Below are 25,045 nucleotides of genomic sequence, written 5' to 3' on the forward strand. Positions count from 1 at the left end.
GGAGTCTAAAAAGCTGAGAAGAATGGATAGACATAATCTATGCAAATACTTGAAAGGTAATGCAAGTGAAAGAATCCCAGAGCTAAGAAAATAGTCAACAAATATAGTGGAAATGAGAGTTCCCAGACTGCTACTTCAGACAATAGGTCTGGAGAAAAATTGGGCCTCTTACTTGATGGCGCCTCACGCTTGTGGCAACCCTGCTTGCCCTCGAATAAAGTTTTCTTCGGGTACTGCATGGCTAAACATGTGACCCAGCGGGAAGCTTCTGTCTATAGAAAAACAAGGTCCAGAACAGAAAATGATCTAAGGCACAAAACCATGAGCAGCTAAGCTGGAGGGGCTCAGAGGGGCAGCCAGGGTTAATGGATACTTTACAAGAAGAGGGTTTGGCAATGACCTGGCAAGCTAGGAAATTCTGCCTAATAATTTCATTCTGAGAATCTACCTGGTCTACCTTTAACTCTGACCCAAGAACTGAAAGATGGAAGTTGTGCAAAGGGAAATGGATAAGTCATTAAAAATGAGGAACGTGCCAATCAGAAAGGTGAGAACAGAAAGCAATCCTGGGGATGTGAAAATGAGGAGGTAAAATTAAAAAAAACAAAACAAAACCACGCATGCAAGAAAGCCAGACGTAATGTATAAAACTTTATTAAAACTATTTACAAGATGTACAACAAAAACAAGATCGAGTAAAAGAAATCATTTTTGTTTCTGAAAAGGGGAGAGGGATAGACATAGACATTTTCAATGTATTATTAAAATGTTGGGGTTTTTTTAAAGGCCGTCACTGAAACATGGCCCACTGACTGGTACTACATCCTCACCCTCATTCCCCCCATCCCAAAGGCACATGGCAGACAAACTCCACTCTGAGACCATATCCTAGATATAGATAGTCTCTCTCACTGGTATAGTAGGTTTAACCTAAAATGGAGTTTAAACACAAAAAACATTTCTTGGGAGTGACTCAAGACAGTGTCACCGTCTTCAAAGTTGTCACAGGCTACTGGGAGCTTAGAAGGAAAGAGGCATTAGGTGAGTGAGGCCAAGGACCCTATATTTAGGGAAGCTGCCTATTCAAGTTAAAGTGGTCTTGGTATAAAGTTGCCTCATAATTACAGTTCACAGAATGCTCCAACTTCCACTCCTTAGGACATTAAACTCCAAGAGGGCAAGGACTTGCTTTCTAATACCTTCAGCATCTAACACAGCACCCTAAAAGTGCTTAATAAATGTTTGCTGAATGACTGAACATTTGGGATACTTAGCAACCCTTACAAAACCTAAGGGAGATGCTTCCCCAGTTATGAACTAGAACCCAATTCTCAAGGTTTCATCAACTAAGAAGCAACCTGAATCCAAACTCCTATTAACAAGACACTAAGGGGCTAATATTTACAGGAGCCCAGGCTCCATTTCTGCATAGTTCACTTCTGCTTCTGCTAGAGTGAAGTCCACAGAAGCAAGAAGCCAGGTGCATTTACTGTGTGCAATGTCTGTCTCACATGTTTATGACTTGGCTTCAGTGCTAGTAGAACATGTAGGCACAATAAATCTGTCAAAGTACCTTTCTTAGTGATTCTGAGCGGTTTAGATAAAATTCTTGGCATTTTCACAGGCAGTATAATCCTGCAAATCTGACCTGAGTCCAGAGGAATACTTAAAGGACATCGAATTTCCTTTCTTCCTCCAACTGTCACTCTTCATTTCAAAGAAAAACACAACACACAACCTAGAGACGTTGTTATGTCAGCTCCGGCGTGACTATCATTTTGCTGGGTGACAACTGTTCAATGCACTTTCAAGTGTTACAAGGATATCAAGGTTTGGATATGACCAACAGTCTGTCTCCAGTTCCTTCACAGATCCCAGTCTAATCATTCATTCATATATGTTGTGTATACACACAGACACACAGATCCACACACACACACACACACACACACACACTCTAGTTTGGGTTTGGGAGGGGTGGGGAGCTTGCTAATCAATGAAGAAAAAGCATGGGATTACTAACACAAAATGTAACATTGAGATCCAAGGGTCTTCACTAGCATAGCACCTTTGCACTAGTGATCCACCAGTAAAAGATCTGGATAGAGAACAATCTCCTTTTTCGTTGGGATAAAAAGTGGCTGCTGGGGTTTTCTGATGAGGTGTGGGAAAATGTCCAGTGATGCTTGAATTTAAGATAACAGAACACAAGTTCCAGGTCCAGGCAGCAGGGTTTCCTACACAGGAGACAAGAGGTTTCCAGTGTTGATGACAGAGTGCCCTTGGGCCAATTTATGGCCTGATGTTTGCCACACAGACTGATGTAGTGGCAGCAGACAGGGCTCCAACGTTCAGCTCACTCTATAGCTATCTCCTTGATGAAATCCGTCTGGGAACCCAGAGACGAGGCAGTGCTGAAATTGCAGGAGCTATAACTGCCAAAGAAAATTAAATGGGGGCTTCAAGTAGTGACTGAGGCACGAAGCTAAACAGCAGAGGGGAAGCCAAGCAATCTCTGCTACACAGCCCGAAGCCCTGAAGCAGCTGGGGCAGAGGAATACAATGAGTGAGAAGGAACAGGGTCAGGGCAGCACACAAAAGACACCCGTCCTTGACTTCCAAGGGCTATTTGAAGCTTTGGTTGGGCTGCGAGAAGCAACTGCCATCTGCACTAATAATAACTCCTGACTTCCAAAGAGATAATGTCAAATGTGAACCTACTGCATTCCCAGCTCAGGAAGGACCCTTGCTCTGCACAGAAGCAGCTTTCTGGAGGGAGGCATTAAGTACCCAACTCCACCTTGCCCCCCACTCAGCCAGGCAAGCAAATTCATTTAATCAGAGTCTCTACTACTGAAAGCTGACCCCAAAAAGAGAGCTTATGGGCAAGAAAATCTGCTAGGTCCCAACCAAATACTGTAACTAATGACAAGTCCCTGAAATGATGTCTAAGATTTCCGTCCCTCCTTCCCATTCCGGATAAGCAATCCACTCAGGCTCAGGGCATCCAGCACTGGACACGGCTTCCGTGAAATTCCTTCTATACTCATGTCCCGATTCTTCAGTTTCCACTGTGTGACTGCTCCCTTTCCAGGGAATGAACTTCCAGTCTGTGATTATTCATGCACTGTTTGGGGAAGCCCTGTTAGCAATAACCTCTTCCTCCACTGTTCATTCTTTTCTCCCACTACTGCATCATACCACTGGCCACACAGAGGGTGGAGTCTCAGAACTGCCATTTTGAAAAGCAGCAGCTAGGCTTAAGGCCAAAAAGACTGCTCTGGAAAGAGTCACTGCTGCTTTCCCAAAATGACTTGCGTTTTCCAAGTTTACAATGGGATCGATGAGTGTGACCCCCCTCCTGATCATGCTGTTCTGATGGATAGAGTTCTCTGAACTCATTTAATTTTCCAAGATGTTTGAATTTCATAGGGCTCTCAGCTGAAATCATGGAAAGTCAAACAAAAAAAAGGCCCTTGGCAACTTGGCCACCCTTAAATGACCAACTTAGGATGGAAGGCTTTTCTAACAACCCATTGTTGGTAGCTGCCAGTCAGCTCCCAATCCATCAGTCCTTTTTATGGTGAGAAATTCTGAAGCGAGGGGTTATTGCCACTCTATCCCAGATGACAGAGTCACACACAAAGCCCTGAGCAAAGATCATGCTTATCTATCAACGTCAAGGGCAATGAGAGGACATCCTGAGGTCTAATTTGCTGGTCTCCTGAATGGTGGCAGTTGAATAGCTTGGGATTTTTTTTTTAATCACAAAGCTCTTACTGGCAGCACCAGAACTACTTCCTCACCTCCATTCCCCTATTCTGAAGGCACATGGCAGAAAAATTCTACTCTAAGAAGCCCACAGCCTCTCCATTGACTAATGGGATGAGGAGGAGGGGAGGTGAACTAGACAGAAAAAGAAAGAGGAAGAGGGGGTAGCATACTGTCTGATTTCTCTGGTGACTCAAAGGCATGTGGCCCCTGAGTGGAGAAATGGGGAACTGGTGGGAAAAAGGATAAAATATCAGGATAAAATTACACACTGTCTATGCTACCCCAAATGGCCCAGACAAAGCTAAATGGCTTTTCTGGGAAAAAAAACCAACAAAACTGCAGATGAAATGAAGTATAACCACTTCAAGGGTAAAGCAGTAGACAATTTCTGCAGGGAGGAACAAATGAAGGGAATGAAAACTGATCCTACTAGATGGAATGTAAAGTTCCATAAAGAACCCTTAAAAAAATCTCATAACCAGAGAGAATTAATCAAAAGTTGAAGTATTCTAATTTATGAGGCTTAAAATGGCTGACAACTATGACAGTGTGATCCAATGATTCTTGCCACTCTAAAGCATGAACTTTTTTTTTAATTTAAATGCAGTTCAGTCAAAATCCACAAGAAGTGCACCTTCTCCTCAAACAGCCAAATAAAGATCTCATCAGGGATAGAGGAAGTTCCCAAAGACCTATGGGTTTCCGTATAAAGAAGCAGAGACTGAGACATTTTCCCCACTCTCTACCTGAACATATTTCTGCACTTATAATGAATGGTGATCCTCAGTGCCAACCACACAGAAGAAAATTGCAGTGGGCCAGAATGCACAAAATCCTTGTGTAGAGAAGATATTGACCAGATGCCAGGACTATAAAAGCACTGGCATGAATACCATGGGCAGGATGGCCTGCAGTGGGAGAGGAGAGAGAGAGCACAGCTCACTTCAGCTAGAAGGAAGTACCCATGTTCTTTGGTTAGTTGACAACTCCTAGCTTCCAATAAGATCCTTACACAAATCACCAACCAGGGTTCAGAAGAGATACCCATCAGGCCTCCAAAGTGGCATACCTGCAGCATCTCATGCCACTTTCAGATGGCCAGGAAACACTTGTGTACACACACATAAAGTGTTAAAGCTCTGGCCACCTTGAAATTAATTCGGTCTATGTGAAAATACCAAGATGCCAGCTAAGACACTAAATGATTCTGTATGACTGAGGGACACATGAAGTCCTCCTCGTCCTCTTCCTCAAATGACATGTCCTCAAAGAGTTCGTTCTCCGCAAAATCGCTCCCGAGTCCGTATTCTTGCTCATGGACAGAAACTTCACTTGGTGTGAGATGAGAAGATCCTTCCACAAAGTTAGCAAACCTGAAACAGAGAAAAGTTAATTCAGCCATTAGGAAACTGCCTTTTGTCTTCTCTGGTCAACTTTGAGCCTAAACACAAAGCAATGTGACCAGAGGGGAGTTCCTAAACCATGGTGACTCTAACTAGCATGTTTCTGCTGAATGTGCAGATAGGGAGATCAAGGCACAGGGTAAAGGAAGACAGAGGGAGGATACTCCGCCCAGACTCCCCCACCTCTCGACCATGCTTAACAAGTACTAAGTCTGCTCTCCTTTGGTCACGGCAGCCTTCTATTTCCTTAGTCATCTATAATCCTGATAAGAAGAGATTAAGGAACATTACACATTTACAGCTGTTTACGGTTTTATGGACCTGTAAACTATAAACTTTATGCTGGCAGGACAGTGAGTGTTTCAGCTTTACTTACTCACTGGTACATTTGCTCCTGAGTTGAGGGGGGAAAAAAAGCTCTGAGCACAGCAAGAATGCAAGCTAGGAAACAATTTAATTTAACAGACCTCTCATCTCAATGTTACAAAATGTTGGAATCAACAGATCTAAGCAGTGTGTTATGTTCAGTTGTGAGGAGCCTGGCTCCTGCTGAACTCATGAAGGTTCCCCTAACTTTCCTTTGACCACAGGATCAAGATGGGTGGGGAAGCTAACAAGATGCACACACTATCATCTAGATGAGAAAGCAGAGTGTTAAAAGTCAAGAGCACCTCATGACCGAAGCCCTCGGATAACAGGTGTAATTTTACCTCCTGGGAGACTGAATCCGAGCGATGGCCTTCCATGCAGAAAACTCTGGGCTGCTACAATAGCCTCGGAGCTCCTCCAGAGCCTTTCGGGTCTCTACTTCCCCTTGTATGCGGTATTCTTCTTCAGTAAGGAGACGAGGGGGTATCGGCTTTTCTGCTGCCTTATACACCTTTCTGTGCTCACCAAAATAACACCGTGAATGATTAATCACATGCATCTAGATCTCCATCCTTATTTTCTATCTCCCTTCATGGTGCCAATGGCAACTTGCGTCCTGGGGGTCAGTCCTACTTTTATCCCCTTTCCAAAGTCTCCCTTGGTGATCCTCGCTCACAATGACCTCTTTCCACTTTAGGACAGGAGGGCCAGTCACAGAAGTCAGTGCTGCTCTCTGACCACAATGGGGGAAATGGGAGAGCAAATGGAGAGACAAAAGGGAAATGATGACACAGGTCAGCAGGATGATCAGTTCAGTTTCTCAGCCTGACAGGGCTTATCATGTCCATTTTTCATTCAAAAAGATAATCAGTGCTGGAATGAATGATTGCAGATGATATCGCCATATTAGAATAACTATGTGCAAAACAGTAATATGCTATGGGTTACTTTCAGTTTATCTACATACTGAGATAAGAATATTGCCAAGCACCCCGTCAGGCAACAGGAAGTGGTCTGAAAACCAGGAGTCCACAACATGGTGTATAAGTGATGCATCTTGCACCACCTGGTGGCTAGAGGAACAAATGACACTATACAAGAAATTTTTTTATTTTATAAAAGCAACTAGCGGGAATTCCAAATATCAGATATGATAGACTCAGAAACGAAAGTAAAAAATACTAGAGGAAAAGTATAACCCAGTAACAGTTACTTGCAAACAAGGCCCTATTCTCAGCATCTGCTGCTGCCTTAGTTCACTGCACATGCTGATGAATAAATACACATGGGTATTGCTTTCTAGTCACCTGTAGGTGGTGTAAATCCACTGGACGGGGTATTCCAGGTTTTTAGTGCAGAATGCAACGATGATAAGGGCAAAGGCAATCTGCCGTATCTGCACACCACAATACATGAGCAACAGGCCTGTCAGCTGCAAGGTCCAGGTCAGCAGGTTGATGCTGCGCTCGTTCTCCAAGGGTCCATACTTGTAACACACAGCAAAACTCATGAAGCCAACTATGAGGACATAACCTACAGAAATAGCAATCGGGGGACACACTTGAATCATCTGTTCCATGTACTGCAGAAAGGATAGTACAGGAAGTGGTGGCGGTGTTGGCAGAGGTGGTGGGGAATACTTTATACACTGAACCAGGAAGTCACACAAAGCCAGTAATAGCTAATAAGCTACCCTCTCTTTCCCTAGGAACATGTGTCCACCTTGAGGCCATTCCGTTCTTTATCCTCTCCCAAAGTTTCTGGTATGTTAAGAGTTAACAAGTTACCTGCTTTAAGAAAACCCGATATATGGAAGTTCAAATTACTTCCCCCAAAGAATATATTAGAGGATGATCTACCCAACCAATGGACTTGTTTATTTAAAAATTAATTCATTGCAGGGATCTTCATATGATACTCCTCCAGTATACTTCAAATGATTAAATTTATAAAAATTCAACTTACAACTCCAAAAATACATCTGTTATATAAGTGAAACAAATTCAAACTCTAACCCTAGAAACATTTTAATTTAAGCATAGAAGATAATTGTAGAGGAAGCATAAATGCATGAGGATATACCAGCTAAGACACAAATGAGAAAAATGACACAGGGCATGAATTCCTCTGAGAGCGTCTATTTGTAGCACAAAGTAAACTTGAGTATCTTAATATAGGCACAACATAAAATAGCAGAACTCAACACTTACTTAAAAGATACTGCCAATAAAACCTGCAGATTTCTTGTAAGTTTTTAAAAACCAGCTGTATTAGGTACAGAGAAAAGGACCAGCCTCCAACTAGGATGATGTACACAGGACTTTTCTAGGACAGAAGGGTAGAAGCAAAAGCACAAAGTTACCACAGCAGATTTTCTACACAGAAGAGAAGCAAACTGGAACTCTGATTTTTGAAATGAAATGATTCAGCTGGCCCACTAAAAAGTTTCTCAAAACACTGTTACTTTTAAAGGAGTCTCACTTCAAAGAAGTTTAGATAAGAAGCTAAAAGCACAATTACATAATTAACAGATGGGGAAACTTCTACTGCCTACTAAGCTCAAGATTAAATATTTGAAAAAAAATCTAATAGCTAATTTCTCCAATCACATATATAATAAATGCCTTTCTGGATAAGGCTAAGACAATCCTTGAAATTCTATTAAATTTAATTTTATTTAAATATTTTATATTTATTAAATATATTTATTTAAACATGTTTTATTTAAATTTCTTCTATTTATTCACATTTACAATAAATTTAATATTAAATTTAAGGCTCCACATACACGGCATCCCCCACCCATCCCCAATAAATGCACATGAAAACAGCTCTACCTACCTTAGGCATGAACTTGGACATCAGGAAAATTAAAATTAGCAGAGAGGCCAAAATCCCCAGGCTCATCCCAGTGGAATAGAAGAAAATCTGACTTCTGCAAAGAGAATCTTATTTCAAGACACTCCTCAGGTTTGTTTTATGCATAAAGGATCACGTTCCCTAGATAATTAGTCTCTGTAGGTATTAAGTGGTGTTACTTGATATACAATGACCCCCCCCCCCCAGAGAATATGAAAACATTTATGAGAAAATGTCCTTATTTTTCATTATTAGGCCTCAAAATGCCATCAGCCAGTCATGATATTAAGTGCACTTGCACTCTCAATTTGCATCTTGCATTGACGTATCCACGTACACCTTGTATCCCTTCCAGTACAACGTCAGCTTCTCAAGAGCACAGCCTATCTCATTTCTGTTTCTGCATCCACATGGTTACACAGTGCCTAGTACACAGTGGATACTTAATCAATGTTTCTTGAACTGAATTAGAGTAGCAAGATGAATCAAAAGGTAGAAAGAAACAAGAAAACAAAACCAAGGAAGAGCCAGTGGAGGTACATCCATGTCTAAAACTTGCCTTTCAGACCAGAAGACTTGCCCAAAGCAGTGGGTACTGGATCTAATCGGGGATTTTTAGTGTTAGCAATGCAAGGCCCTTCAAAGAGACACTGCTTTCTGTGCTCCCATCCTCACCTGGATTTAGTAAAAATCTTGCTTATGAGGAACAAACAAGTAAAGTATCCACTTTCAGAGGAGCCAAGGAGATCACACAACAATGAATGGCCTTGCCCAGAGAGAGAGAGTCCCGACTAGGGCACAGGTCTCCCCAATGTCTCTTCCGCAACTGTGCTCAACGGCCTTCCTGAGTCCTTAGTTACAAGTGTCCAAAGAGAGACAGGCAGGGATATTATCGAAGGTGCTCCCACATGGAGAGGGAGGTTGGACCAGATAAACCCTCATTGAACCATTGATTAAGAAATGAAGGGGTTGTAATGTGCACTGGTGGAAGTAACATATTTATAAAAACATGAATCCTTAAAATATGGATTATTAACATTTACTTTTATCTTTGCTCAATGTTTATCCACAGAGCTTATACGTAAATCATACTGGGAGTCGACCCAACAGCCTGACTCACAACATCATCACATACAAAAATATTTGTTAATTTTACAAAAGATTATTTCTGAGAGCTATCCTGTCTTAAAACTTAATATAATCTTCCTCCTAGCTGTAGATGAATACCCTAATGGCCAAATCTATCAAGAAGTTACACTGCTGTCAATCTCAACGAACACAAGACAAATAAAAATATCACACACTAGAAAATGGATGATCCTCCATACCAGGCAGAGGCTGACCAAATAAATTCTAGGATTAGGAATGAAAGTGTTTATGACTTTTATGGAAATAGCAAAGCAATTGAATTCTGAGCCCAGAAGAGCTGCATGCTCTGAAGGGCAACCTACCTGCTTAATAAGTCCCCACAAAAGAAGAGCAAGAGTCCAAGGAGGAAAACTAGGAAGAGTTTGGGGTCAAATCCTGGGGGGAAAAAAATTAAACATATACTTAAAAGAAAGACTGACTATCTGAGGGAATACACAATACAATGTAATTTTCAGTTGTATAAAACTATAAAGAAAATACAAAACAACCCATCTAAGTAGCAGCGTAAACACCAGGAGAAGGACAAGGAACAAATATTTCATTCCATCTTCACAACAACCCTTCGAGGGCGGTGCTATTATTATTCCCATTTTACAGTTGAGGAAAGGGAAGCCAAGAGAGGTTAAGTGACCTGCTCAGGGTCACACAGTACATGTGTAAGGCTGTATCTGAACTTAAGTCTTCCTGACTCCACACCCCTATCTGCTGCATTACCTAGCTGCTCCTGCCTCTCAGGCAGCCTGTTACCAGAGAGAATAATCAGATCTTTGCTAAGTCTGTACTTTGTTGAAGATCTTTTTCAAAATCTCAGTCCCTGCTTACCTAAAGGTAAAAAAACAGACTCAGACTCCTATTAGGTGACATGCCATCAGCCCTTCTCTTGACTGACCACAAGGGGTCTCCACTACTCTGGTTCTCAAGTGGAGTCATCCTCAGGCTGGGTTCAGCAGCTGTGCCTTGGAATTTAGGTCCTGATGTCAGGATCTCCCACTGGTCCTTGTCTTGGCACCTTTCTCTACCCAACAGCACTTCTCACTAAGAGGAAAGCTTCACTAGAAAAGGCCCCAGTGAATTCCATCCCATTCTTACTGGGCTTAGGCACATAAGACACTTCAAGAGCTCCAATGCTGAGCACCCCAAACCAGGCCAGACCTGACACCAACAGAAAAGCCACTATGCCTCAGGATGACTGGCAGGGCACATCCCATCCCAAGTGTCCTCTGAAGTTACCACAGAATCCAGAAGCCAGAGGATCACTCTGAGGACATCCTTTCTCTCAGAGAGCATGACCTTGGCCATCTTCTCTCTGACTAGACTATGATAACTCCAACACCCCTCGACTGCAGCATGAAAACATTCTCTTTTCTTAGATACAATGTCAATGTTGAATCTTACCTTTGTTTTTTGTTTAAATATCTATTTTTTCCTCTAAATGCTTAAACATCTCAATGTAAGTACCCCAGAGAGGGCAGGAATCATGCCAACCTTTCTGATGTGCTCTGAATAGCAGAGAACATGTCAGCAAATGGAGACTAACAGTCAGGAGTATAAATCTTCACAGGCTTGGCCAAGGAGGGAGTCCCAGATAACTCTAAGATTCCTCTTTGATATGAGAAGGTAGCTTCCCCCCTCATATCCCAGCTTCTTTGTGCAAGTGGGGGCCCACAGGTATAAAACATTCCATATAATGTTGGATTTCTTGACATGGTTAACTTACCTAAACTGTTTTTTTCCACTTTTTATTTGTTGTTATAAAGGATTACTCTCTAGGAGGAGAAGGATCACAATGGGAAATAACAAGTGATATAGAAACAAAAGATTTCAATAAAAAGTTACTTCAAACTTTTTGAAAGAGTACTCTCTAATCTAATAAATTTACCTAAGAGGTAATGGCCAACCCACAGCGGAATTTTCACTCTCTTCAGTGAAAGACTTAACTTGATAAGCAGTAATTAGAGCCCAGGTGTAGTGTGCTAATGGGGATGGAGTCTTCGGATAAACTAATCAGAATCTGTGAAGTTCAGAACTTCTTCCAGCCCAGCAAAACCATTTTTTCCTTGCTCCTCTAACTCCTATGATTTGACCTTTGATATCTAGGTTATGTATCCATTTGGATCTTATCTTGGTACATGGTTTGTGAGGTATTGGTCTGAACCTAATTTCTGTCCAGTCTTCTCAACAATGTTGGTCAAGTAATAAGTCCTGACTCCACTGGCCGCGGTCTTCCACTTTGGTTCTTTTGTTACCCAGTTTATACTTAATTGGTTGCCCTGACTGAGCTCTCACACCATTTTAATGATAACTGCTTAGTGAGATAGCTTGAGATGGGTGCTGCTGTGCTGTCTTCCTCCCCACTTGTTCTCATGATTGCACTTGAGATTCCCAACCTTGAAGTTCCCCAAGGTAGAAAAGAAGCCCCTGGTGGAGAGGAGGCTTACTTCGGGAAAGGCTGATGCTGTACTTGGTGTCCTCCTCGAGGACCTCGACTTTGAGGCAGACCTTAGTGCTGTAGAGGTCCACACTGACGTACGTGTCATTTAGCTTCTCCTTCAGGAAGGACGAAAACAAGTTCCAGACGCTGAACTGCTCCAGTTCCTTCAGCTTCTCTTCATTTTCCACTTGTGTAACTCTCACCACTCTGGAGCTATTTACCCGAATCTAGAGGGCAGGCCATTTGGGGGCAGAAACAGAAGGGATGTCAACAAATGCTAAACCATCAGCACGCCTGGGGTTTCTCCTACAAGACCAATCAGAAGTGTTTAAAGTTGTAGGAACTAAAAAAAAAAATCTGATAAAGAATGTTTTTTATATGCAACAACATGGAACAGAAAGGCATGTGTGAGACTAATTCAATACTATTACAGTGTCTCTAGAACTAACATTAGTTACAGAGAAAAAATATCTTTCAAATTGAAGGGGTCATCAGTTATATACAAAAGATTTTACAAAACCTGGGGCCAGAGCATTAAGCAAACTGGCAAGTTACAGCTAGGCCCAGGAAGATTGAAAATAATTCCCATTATAGTGGTGAAGAGATTCTCCTCATTGTCTGCCACAAATCACTGGTTCTGGGAACATGCTGGTCACACATGCTCTGTAAGGGCTAAGATTTTTGCATCAAACAATAAAATAGATTAAATAAAATAAAATAGAAAAATAGATTTTTAAAAAACCCAACCACCAAACTACCTTAATCATCATCATGACTAATGCCCTCGTAAGCTACTACATTTTAGCAGCAATTTAAATGTGCCCCTAAGTGAAACACATTTCCAAAAGGACTCATTTAATTCAATCACTATTAGATCCAGACACACCGGGCTGATGGCTGACTTGATAGTGTTATGGAACAAATGTCCAAAATAATTCTTCTGAGGGGACATACTGGACTCTGTGTTTATGAAAATTACACTCATATGAAATCAAAACAGAATTAGGAACAGCAAGTCAAAGGTCAAAGTCAGCATGGAAACACAATAGTTACCAGTTCAACAAAGTAAAGAGGTCTGTGAAACTGCAGGGGCGGGAAGATGTGGGGTCCTTGAGATGGAGGAAATGCCACAAGGACACACTAAGGAATACAGAATATTCTACACTCTTCAAGAGTGAGGACCATCTGTTACTTCTTTTAGATCCGCCACATAATAATTATAATTGTAACAACTCACAGCACCCTGGTAGTGGTGAGCCAGGTGAGGCAGTCAGTATTAATTAATGGTGGGATCGAGAATAATGCTAAAGAAATAAATTCCTTATGCTAGGGGCCTAAACAAATACACATAATCTTGACTATCTGCATGGCAACCACGCCCTCCAGTGGTCTTCAGGTATCTTACCATCACCCGGGTCCATAATTCATGCCACCTTGGGACAAGAGTGTTCTTATAACAGAACTGCTGACTACTAGTCGCAGAATAAAATCGGGATTCTTTCAGAGGCACCACTTGTACGTCAATTCCAGCTTTATGCAGAAAGGGAGAAAAGGAAAATGTTTAAGCCTAGCAAAGAGATAAACGTTCCATTAATAAAGAACAAAATGGCCATTCTCTTGAAGTTTGTATTTTATCTTTGAACTAGGGATGACAAACAAATTAAAGGGCAGAAAGATTCGATAAGGTAAAAAGTCTGACTTTGCAAACATTCCAGTTTCGGACAAACACCATTAATTTGGTCTTTTAAATAATCACTCATCCAGAGTAGGTAGAAAACAAAGTGTATTTTCTCCAACAATTTCCTGGGTAAGGAAATTAGCAAAATTACTTACAATAAGGCAGTAGGCATTGAATTTTAATGCAGTTCAATTTTTTTTGCCTTTTGTTCCATTCCAAAGAGCTTAGGAGAAGCTAATAGTCACATCTGCTTCTATTATCTTTCATTAAACAATTCATGTTCCTTTGAGAATTGTCTTGAATCTCAGTTAATTTGGTGCCCCTGGGCCTCCCTTCCCTCCCCCTGCTCAAGCAACAGCACCTTGTTCAGAAACCTATGTGGAGATTATGAGTTTGGGAAACAGTCCTGGGAAAGGAGGCATTCAGCAAGCATCCTGGCAAAAATGATTTTCAGAGGATGCAGGTGCAGATTTGAAACACAACAAAAAAGGAATGTCGGCCAAACATCTGAAAACCCTCCAAATCACACAAAAAAGCCTGACCTGGGACATCAGCCCAAGAACAGTCTGGGGATGAAGCTAGGATTACTCGTGTCTAAAACCATTCTTTGTTCCCCAGTGTCTCCCTAAGTGGAAGTACAATAAGAAATTTGTAAAGGAAGAAAGGGAAGGGAGAACAGAGAATCAGGTTTAGAGACTTAATTTCATGACATCATAGGTAGGGGAGCGGGGGATGAGGCAGAGGGTTTTAGAAAGATCACTTTTTGCCTCTGACTTTAGCTATCCCAATTCTTGCTATGCTAACAATTCAGTACAAATGCCAGGTCGTGAGGAGTTTTGCTAACCTCCTTAAACCCTGCAGCTGGACTAAATCTAGACTCTAAAGAAAATGGTTGATAAGCTGTTATTTTCCTCCAAGCTCATATTTCAGAAGACACAATTCTCACAAAACCTTATGTCCATTCTGTTTGCTAACGCTAAGTCCACGAACGTACTGAGAGAAGAGAAGCCCACAACTGTGAATCAGTTGTGAAGTGATTCTGAAAAGGGAATTCTGAAGCTACACAGGCCAGCCGATGCCTTTTAAAATGTACTGAGGGCTGCAACGGTAACTTAATTGCCCAAGAGAGCTGCTAGATAACATTAAAAAAAATAAAGAGTAATGTCATACACCAAGTCCAGTAGCTAAAATATTTCATTTCAAATCATTTTCAGTCAATTCATTAAAGGCCTGAACAGCATGGGTACCTATTAACTAAAGTTCATCCAAAATTCATATTTATTCACCCCCTTTCACTCCTATAGCATCAAGAAATGTCAGAATGACACACTTTAAAATCCACTGATATTCTCAAGAGTGCAGTAAGATACAAATAACATATGGCAATAACATCAGGCCTTTCGAAAAGCATCAGGTCAAGAGAAGTTCTATTTGTCTCTAAACTAGCTCAAAAACCCTCAGCTGACATTTCCCTAGGGAAGATCTATGCCTACAACACTAATAAAAGAAATCATAGAATTAAATTATCCCTTGAATTCCAGTCTCTATTTTCCAAAGGTTCTCACTATGCCCAAACTGGTTGGGGGAGAAGGGGGTACGGAGAAAGGATGAGAAGACTCCCCTTTGTCACAGCCTTCTATAGAAATCAGTACTTGTCTGCTTCCAGGGGCCACTGGAAGACCCAATCTGGAAACTCTTACTACACAGGCTATGGCCTGAAACTGCGGCAACTCAGGTTGGTGTACAGTTCACTATGTGATGTTTACAGAGAAAAGCTGGCAAGATACCCAACACTGGCACTCTGTGTGCCCCATTTTAAAATGACAAACAAATGCCCCTCCCCCAGTCCAAGTAACTGTTTCACCTTCTCAAAACAGCCTCGTCTAAAAGCAGCCGAGATGTTCAGGCCCATTGTTCCTCTCACCAGATAGGAATCTGGCTCCTTGGCAAGATCTATCTCTTGGACATCAATGACTCTTTATACTAAACTGATGTGCAAAATTCATTAAAATATAAGTGACCCCAAAAGATCCAATATTCCATTTTACCCCAGAGATTTTCCCCCTTCCCCATCTTATAACTTACGTCACAAGCTCAGATAATGATCACTTTCCTTTTAGTCAACAAATACTAAGACCCTACCATGCACAAGGTAGCAATCAGTAAGGGTCTGTATCTCTTATTCTAATTAGAAGCATCATGGTCTAGAGGGAAAAACAGTATATTTGGAGTAAAAACAAAAAAAAAAATCAACCCCGTCTCTCCCACTTACTAGCTCTGGGACATCCCCTAACCTCTATGAACTTGTTTCCTCATCTGTAAAATAGGAATAATAATTCCTATCTGACCTCCCTGGTTGGTTGGACACCAACGAAGATTATGAACATGAAAGCATCATACAAACAAAAAAGATTCTTCTCCACCAATCCTGATGTACCTGTCTCTTTTGATGGTATCACCCATAGTTATAACCACAGCTTCTGCTGCTCTAGAATTTGTTGAGAGGCTTTCTTTACAGGTATTTTATGGGCTGTGGGGGGAGAGCTAGTATATGTGCGTTTTTCCTACTCCGCCATCTTGGCTCTGCCCCTCACAGGGACTTTTTTAATGCTCCCTCCCTTTCCTGCTTCCACATATTTCATCACTTCCCCAGTCCTTCTGAGCCTGTCTTTCACTAATGCTGGAATCCAATCTACCCAACACTGTCTAAATACTCACAATATGCAAGTCTCTGGGGATGCAAAGCCCACCAAAAAAGACAACCTCCCATAGCAGACACTGAATGTATAAACAGAGAAGTAAACACATGACAATGTGGGGAAGAGGAGCTCAGGGGAAAAGCTGAACCTTGGAAAATTGGGAAGAGAAGGGTTCTAAGAGGGAGAGGCCTCAACCAAGCACAGGGCACAATCCATATCTCTGACCTCAGGGAAGGCCCCACCCAGGGGCCCTTCATTTCTAGAAGTCACAAAAAACGTTCCAATATACAAAGAAAAGAGAGTTCCATAAGAAACTGTATTAAAGCACACACCCAATTTGTTGCTGGGTTGGTCCTTCTTCTTGAAGAGTACCATGACATCAAGACGCACAATCAATTTAACACCCCTGCTTCTTGGCGTCCCCCTTTCCAAATTCCTTTTTTGTGTATTGTTTAAAATGTTATATGCATCCTCTTTTCTTCTTTTAAAATCTCTCTCACTGTCCCACCGCCCTCTCTCCTGCCATGATAACCAGAAAGTCTAGATAAACAAAACAAATCGGCACCTTTGCTATGTCGATAAACACCACGTCTCCTTCTGCACCTCTGGCTCACCCCTTCGGTCAAGGGCCAAGAAGAAGGATTCATCATCAGTCTTTGGAGGTCGTAACTGCTCACTGCACAGATGATGTCACAACTGTTTTGCTTTACATCACTTTAGTCATAGAGTAAACTGTTCTCCTGGTTCTGCATCACTTCATAGACTTATCCCCAGGTTTGTATGAATCTCTCATTACTTACAGTGTAACAATAATATTCTATTAAACTCCTTTCTCATGTTAAAAATCTTTGTAATGCTTCTTGGAGGCAGGAAATGGATGGTGAGTTCAGGGAATAGCAAAGAGGGTAGCCTAACTAGGATGGAAAGAGGGTGAAGAAGGCTGTGTAAAACAAGCCTCCAATTGATAAATGGTCAAAAGCAGTTATCAAATGAAGAAATCAAAGCTATCTATACTCATATGAAAAAATGTTCCAAATCAGTAGTGATTACAGAAATACAAGCCCAAACAATTCTGTGGTACTAATACCTATCAAATGGACTAGAATGGACAGAAAAGGAAAATGACAAATGTTGGAGATGTGGGAAAATTAGAACACTTTACCCTGTTGGTAAAGTTGTGAACTGGTCCAACCACTGTGGAGAGCAATTTGGAATTACACCCAAAGGGCCAGCAATACCACTACTCAGTTTATATCCCAAACAGATTTTTTTTAAAAAGGAAAAGGATCTATATGTACAAAAATATTTACAGCAGCTCTTTTTGTGGTGGCAAAGAATTGGAAATTGTGGGGATATTCATCAATTGGAGAATGGCTGAACAAGTTGTGGTATATGATTGTGATGCAATATTATTGTGCTATAAGAAATGATGAGCAGGATACTTTTAGAAGAACCTGGGAAGACTTACATGAACTGATGCAAAGAGAAGTGAGTAGAACCAGAACACTGTACACAGTAATAGCAATACTGTACGACGATCAACTGTGAATGACTCAGCCATTCTTAACAATAAAATGATCCGAGACAATCCCAAAGGCCTTATGATGAAAAATGCCATCTACTACTGGAGAAAGAATTTAATGGAGTGTGAATATAGACTGAAACGTGCTTTTTGTTTAACTGCATTGTTCTTTTTTTTTTGGTCTGTATTTTCTTTCACAACATGACTAATGTGGAAATATATTTTGCATGACTGCACATATACAACCTATATCAAATTGCTTGCTTTCTCAGGGAAAGGGAAGGGAAGGAGGAAGAGAATGTGCAACTCAAAATTAAAAAAAAAAATTAAAACAAGCCTGCAAAGTGAGGCTGGAGTTAAACTGAGAAGGACTCAAAATGCCAATCTCAAGAGTTTGCATTTTATCCTAGAGAAAGTGAACCATTGATTAGAGATGCAAATCAAAACAACTCTGAGGTACCACATCACACCTATTAGATTGGCTAACATGACAAAACAGGAAGGAACACTAATTCAGTGTTGGTGGAGCTGTGAGCTGATCCAACCATTCTGGAGAGCAATTTAGAACTGTGCCCAAAGGGCTACAAAAATGTGCATACCCTTTGACCCAGCAATACCACTTCCAGGACTATATCTCAAAGAGATCATAAAAATGGGGAAAGGACCCACATATACAAAAATGTTTACAGCAGCTCTTTTTGTGGTGACCAAAAACTGGAAATCAAGGGAATACCCATCAATTGGGGAATGGTTGAACAAGTTGTAGTATATGAATGTAATGGAATACTATTGTGCTACAAGAAATGACAAACAGGAAGACTTCAGAAAAACCTGGAAAGATTTATATGAACTGATGCTAAATGAAATGAGCAGAACCAGAAGAACATTATACACAGTAATAGCCACAGTAAGCAAGGATTGCATCTGATAAACTTAGCCCTTCACAGAAATGCAAGGACTTCTTGACGCAAAATGCCTTCTACATCCAGAGAAAGAACTATGGGATTCGACTGCAGAATGAAGCAGACCATTTTCTTTTGTATTATGTTGTTTTATGATTTCTCCCATTCATTTTATTTCTTCTAGGAAACATGACTAAGGTGAAAATATATTTAATAGGAACCTATGTGTAGAACCTATATAAAATTGTATGCCATGTCAGGGAGGGAGTGGAGAGATAGGGAGGAAGGAGGGAGAGGGAGGGGAAAAAAAAAATCTAAGTTATATGGACTGTACATCACTGAAAACAAATAAAATAATTTTTTTAAAAAAGTGAACCATTGAAGATTCTTGAGCAGGGGAGTAGTGTAGTTAAATTAGTCCCTGCCCCCCACATATACATATATGTATATGTGTAGGTATGTATGAATACATATTCTCTCTCTCTCTCCATATATATATATATATATATATATATATATATATATATATAAAATATACATACACACACACATAAATAAAATTCAGGCCTCTATTAGTACTGCAATAATCACAATGCAAATCTCCTTAGCTTCCTGAGGCATCATCCCACTCCAAGTCTTCCCATATACCACTACCAAATTAATGCACATATGTCAGCAAATTGCTGGCCTGCTCAATAAACCTCCAATGACTCCCAACTACTTTGCCTGCTCTGAGAGAGAGACAATCTGGCACCAATCGAACACTGTAGCCTTATGGCATACTATTCAACCTGACATAATCCATGCTCCCATCAAATAAGACTATTTAATATTCCCTCCTCCACAGGCTCCTGCTGTTCCCTAAAGCTTAACCCTAATGCCACTTGCTCTGCAAAGCCTCTCCTCCTGACCCCAGCTCTCAGCTATAGTGACCTCTCCCCTTACTTAATATCCTTTATATTGCCCTTCTACACTTCTATTCCAGTTTGTATCGTCTGTCTCATAACTCCTACTAAAAGAGTTGGGGAAGGCTGTAATGGGAAGTCAGAAAAGTCTGCCTGGGTCAACTACAAATTCATGCTATTTAATGTGAACTCACCACTGCCAGTGGATCCTTCTACTAATCTCTGACACTTCCTACCATACTCCCCATAAAGGCTATTTCAAACCTCCTCTCTCCTCTAGCTATCCAAAGAGTCCTAGGTTTCTACATTACTGAGAGTAAGGCCGTCTCCTCCACCAGCCTCGGCTTTTCCCATCAACATCTTCATACAGAAGCCTGACCTCACACCTCTTGATCCTTACGGCACCTCTCCCAGTTACTGTCCCATAGTTCCTCTGTCTCTTGGAGAGCTAAACTCCTCCAGTTACTTACAGACACGGCATCCCCTGACTTGCTATTCAGCCACTCCTTAATTCGAGCTTCCAACTCTACAGAAACTATTCTCTCTAAAAATAATTTAAGGGTCTTTATAATTGGGCTGCACCCTGCCTTTTCAGCTTTACATTATTAAATCTTATTTCACCAAGAAAATTGAAGCCATTAGCTATGAGTTCCCTCTTCTCTCCTTCCTTTCCTCTCAAAGCCTCCTGCTGACATCCCCCGCTCCCCTTCTCTTTGCCATGGTCACCTCCTCTCTGTGGGACCTTGACTCCATCTATTCTTCCTTTTCAGTTGACTTGCCCTCCTCTTCCTCTAATCTTAAACCCCTCCCTATCCAGTTGGCTTCATCTCTACTGCCTTCAAACATGCCCAAGTCTCCCCCATCCTTATGACATCTTCATCTGATCTGACTGTCCTTAATTCATCCTTAATCTTCTTGCTCCATTTCTCAGCTAAATTATTAGAAAAAGTTGTGTACAATAGAAATGTCAAACACCCCACCACCACCACCACCACTATCTCCTAGTGTGGTCTCCACCAAATTGAAATGTAATTGGGAAATATTTTAAAAACAAAAAAACACAGATATTATACTTTAAAACTAATACGTGGCCTGCAGACATCATTATTCTATTTAGCGGTCCCATTTCTATCTGAGTTTGACACCACTGGGTCCTTACTCCCCAACCCTTGGCCTCTGGCTTCTGAAATTACTCAAAATGAAATTGTACCCTCTGATATCACCAGTGTTCCCTTATGTACCAAATCTGATAATCTTTTCCTCAGTCCTTACCCTACTTTACATCTCTGTAGACCACCATCTTCTCCCGGATCCTTTTCACTCTCGGAGTTTTCCGGGCACTACTCCCTCCTGGTTCTCTTTCTATATGCCTTATCACTCATGCTTGGTCTTTTTTAGTGCTCACTGTCCATTTCATGTCCCCCCCTATCTCCGACTTTCCCAAGGTTCTATCCGATGCCCTCTTCTCCCTTTTGCTGATCTCATCAACTCTTATCAGTTTAATTATCATCTCTATGTACCATGCTATCTAAAGCCATTTGAAAAAATGCTCCAAACAGCTAATAATTAGAGAAATGCAAATTAGAGCAACTCTGAGGTTTCACCTCACAAAAATACGATAGGGAAAGACGACCAAAAAGGGAAAATGACACAGTATGGAAGGGCTGTATGAAAACAGGCACATTACAGCACTGTTCATGGAGCTGTAAACTGGTACATCCATTCTGGAAAGCAATTTGGAATTATGTCCCCAAAGCCACCCTCTGACCCAACCAAAAATATCACTACTAGGCTTATATCCCATAAAGGTCAAAAACAGAAAAGAATTCATATTTACAAAACCATTTATAGCAGCTCTTTCTGTAGTGGCAAAGAACAAAAATCTAAGGGAATGGCTAAATAAATTAGGGTACATGAATGTAAGGGAATTATGTCATAAGAAAGTATGACAGGGACAGTTTCAGGGAAACCTAAGAAGATGTGTATAAAGTGATGCACAGTTAAATGAATATTATCAGAACAATTAATAAAAACATTGTAAGAACAAACAACTTTGAAAGATTTAAGAACAATGGAATGATCTACTTATGATTCCAGTGCTACCTACCTCCTGATATAAAGGTGATGAACAAGATACAGAATAAGATGTATATTTTTTGGATGTGACCAGTTTGAGAATTTGTTTTGCTTAACTGTTTACAATTGTTGCAAGGGTATGGTTTTCTTTTTTCTTTTTTTTCCCTCTGAGGGCAGGAGATGTGAGATCAAGAGAAAATGAATGCTGATTGGTTGAGAAAAAAAATGTTAAAAAAAAATTATCTCTATGTATATAACTTAGATCTCCCAGTCCCCATCTTCCCTGAACTTCTGTCTCCTATCAGCAAATGTCTATTGGATATATTGAACCAGATGTTCCAGAAACACCTTAAACTTAGTATGTCCAAAACAGAATTCAATCTTTCCCCAAAAAGCTGTCACTTTCCCCAACTTCCCTATATCTGTGGTAGGAACCTCCATTCTTCTAATCTTTCATTCATAAACAGTGACATCCTTTCCTTTTCTTTCCCTGTGCCTCATACATCCAATCAACTGCCAAATCTTGACATTTCTATCTCTACATGTAGCCACTACCTCAGTTGGGGTCCTCATTACCTCTCATCTGGATTACTGCATGACTTCTCAGGTCTCTCCTCATTCAAATCAATTCTCCATTCAACTCCAAAAACTATTTTCTTTTAACACAGACCTGCCCATGTCATTCCCCCAATCGATAAACTCCAGTGGCTCCCTATTGCCTCTAGGATAAACTAGAAGCTCGTCTTTTCAAACCTTTCACAACTTGATATCAACCCATCTTTCTAGCTTCATGTGACTTCATTTCTACCCTCTATAATCTGGTCTAACTGGCCTTTTCTCTGTTCCTCACACATAGCATTTTGCCTTTGGGGCCTCTGCATTGGCCATCCACTTCCCACATCTGGCACATAGTCCCTGTTCATATGTGCTTCATGGAATCCCTCTCCTGTTCCAAGAGGCAGCGCAAGCACTATCTTTTACATGAAGACTTCCTGACTACCCTAAGTGCTGGTGCCTGCCAACCCTCCCTCCCTATTTTGCATTTATTTGCATGTGTGTTGTCTCCCTTGATGGAATGAAAACTCCTATGGAGTAGAGATGGTCTCCTCATCCTTTACATTTGTATCCACCAGCACAATTCCTGGTACCCAGTAGGCACTTAATCAATTTTTGTCAACTGAATGATGACCAGATTCTCCTGTGAAAGCCCCTCACAGCCCTACTTCCTCCTTAAAAATCTTTCTCATATTGATTGAGCTCAGCTCAGATGTCATGTCTTCTAGGAAGCCATGCCTAATTCCTCAAGCTCCAAATGTTCACCCTACCTTCAAATCTTACTAGCAAAGAGCATTTTGTATGGCTTTCATTTGCTGTATCACATACTACCTTTTCCTACATTTTCCCACATGTCCTATGTTGCTAGTACAGCAGTGACTTGTACATAACAAATATTTGTTGTATTAAACTGTCAACTCCTTGAAGGCAGGAATTGTGTCGTTATTTTTATATCCTCCAGCGCAGTCCAACGCACACAGTAACCAAATGGCATCAGGTCTGTACAAAGTGAGATACCCAAGGGTAAGGATGATAAGGAATGACAGCCAGGCACTAAAAGGATGCCTGGAGGGAGATAGCAAAGCTGCTTTGATCAGTCCCTGCTCCGGAGGTTCTACCCACTCTTAGCAGAGCCTCTAAAACCTTCTTTAAAGCAGAATGAAAAAGAGCCTTCGAGTACCAGTCTTCACCCCATTCTGCCCACTTTTCAAAAGGATGGGCTATCAGTACCAGCCCAGAGCCTAACATCCACGAAGCGCCGCTCCACCGGAGAAGGATGAATTTCCGGTCAAGGCTTGGTGGCAGATGGGGGTCCCTGCCCTAGGCTCGGGCAGTTTCGGGGTACGCCACCTTCTTTTCCAGAAGCAAGCACGTTCCCTCCTCCTCCCCTACCCCAGACGCTGCCCGGGACCCTGCCCATGCTGGACAGCATCATTGATTTTGATCTGGAAGAGCCTCCAGGTTCTCTCCGTTTTCCAGACCTTGGACAGGGTCGGATTGGGGGCCGAGCCCCGGGTGCGAATCGCGGCTGCTCTACTTCCCCGCCGGGGCACCCCTGGATCGGGTCCTCTCTTCTGTCTGGGCCTGAACCTGGGGTGAGGCACCTCTCCGCTGCCCGGCCGCCCCCCGCAGGCCACCCGCCTGCTCCTCGAGGGCCTCGCGGGTAACGTAACGGCCACACCCCGGAGACAAGCCCGGCCGCCCGGTCCCGTCCTAAAAATACCATCCCCTTCCCCTCCGAGCCCGCACCACGCCTGCCTCCGCCGCGCCGGGCGGTACCTGCGCTACAGACGAGGCAGCCTCCGAGAAGCAAGCGCAGCCAGGCCGCCCCGCCTCCCCGGGCCCCCCGAGCCGGGGACCGGGAAGCCACCGGCGGCGCCGGCGCCACTTTCATTCCTCCCGCCATGGTCGCCGCCGCACGCCACCTCCTTCTCACGTGCCCACCCCGGCAACCGGGCCAGAACGGGCAGCCGTCGGAGCCTATCGGAGAGCAGGATCCACAAACAAGACCCGCCCCCTCCCAACCCAGCCCGGATGGGCGGGGCGACCCCTAGTGCCTGAGCGGTGAGTCGGCTTTCTTGGTAACTGACAAGAGAGGGAGGGCGGAGTTCCTTCCTGACCTATTAGAAAAGAGATTAGCTACAGGAAGATGCCACCCCCTCGCAACATGCTTCCTCTGCGATTTATTTGAACAACAATAAGGATGACTGATAGAATGGCAACCAATGGGTGACTGAGACGGGCGGGCCCTTGAAGATCGTTCATTGCGCCTTCCTTCTCCTTTTCCTCCGTTTTCTCCGCCCCCTTCCTCCCTCCCTAGTTTATTATTGTTGGCCACCCTGTTCTCACACTTGTGTCATTTTCTTGCCCTTTTTTAATACGTCATTCCCCCTTTCCCATTCCTGCCATCTTGCCCTCACGGACTTTTGGCTGCCCCCAAAATTGCATCACTGATCCTTCCCTGGGGAACCAGACACAAACGTGAGACCGTCTGCCCTCGAGGAGCTCCCATCGTGCTATCCAGACCCCTGTGGCTGCTGCGCCAGCCCCCACCTTGTTCTCCCTCACTTTTCAGGGAGTTCACTTGCTGACAGTCTTCCTCTGCCAGACCTCCCCTGATGTGCAGTGTTCGTGCGAGTCAGGAAGGCCTGGCTTCAAATTTCACCCCATCGCTTACCATTTCTGTGACCATGGCTGTGTCACCTAACCATCGGATTAGGGAT

General features: G+C 42.3%; 1 protein-coding gene across 3 annotated transcripts; it reads right to left on the reverse strand.

Moving 5' to 3' along the window:
* Nucleotides 1–638: 638 nt before the first annotated feature.
* On the reverse strand, nt 639–24,281 carry NEMP1 (nuclear envelope integral membrane protein 1). Of its 3 annotated transcripts, none has more exons than XM_072655105.1 (9): nt 24,102–24,281; nt 13,391–13,515; nt 11,993–12,212; nt 9,857–9,929; nt 8,388–8,481; nt 7,757–7,871; nt 6,854–7,079; nt 5,888–6,061; nt 639–5,147 (listed from the first exon to the last, which is right to left on the reverse strand). In XM_072655105.1, exons 1-9 carry the CDS (start codon nt 24,226–24,228, stop codon nt 4,964–4,966), a joined length of 1,338 nt encoding a protein of 445 aa, XP_072511206.1. In that variant the 5' UTR covers nt 24,229–24,281; the 3' UTR covers nt 639–4,963. The 3 variants fall into 3 exon arrangements, with proteins under 3 accessions (XP_072511206.1, XP_072511208.1, XP_072511207.1); XM_072655107.1 differs by lacking the exon at nt 24,102–24,281 and adding an exon at nt 23,804–24,016; XM_072655106.1 differs by lacking the exon at nt 24,102–24,281 and adding an exon at nt 16,928–19,231.
* Between the last annotated feature and the right edge of the window lie 764 nt (nt 24,282–25,045).

This window comes from Notamacropus eugenii, chromosome 3 (assembly GCF_028372415.1).
Source record: "Notamacropus eugenii isolate mMacEug1 chromosome 3, mMacEug1.pri_v2, whole genome shotgun sequence".
NCBI lineage: Eukaryota > Metazoa > Chordata > Mammalia > Diprotodontia > Macropodidae > Notamacropus > Notamacropus eugenii.

Excerpts from the sequence above, each read along its gene's own strand:
- NEMP1 (XM_072655105.1), bottom strand. The coding sequence starts at position 24,228 with ATGGCGGGAGGAATGAAAGTGGCGCCGGCGCCGCCGGTGGCTTCCCGG. Across the intron at positions 8,482-9,856 it reads TGTGGGGACTTATTAAGCAG|AAGTCAGATTTTCTTCTATT; the intron begins GTAGGTTGCCCT and ends TTCTCTTTGCAG. Across the intron at positions 6,062-6,853 it reads TGGATTTACACCACCTACAG|AAAGGTGTATAAGGCAGCAG; the intron begins GTGACTAGAAAG and ends TGGTGAGCACAG.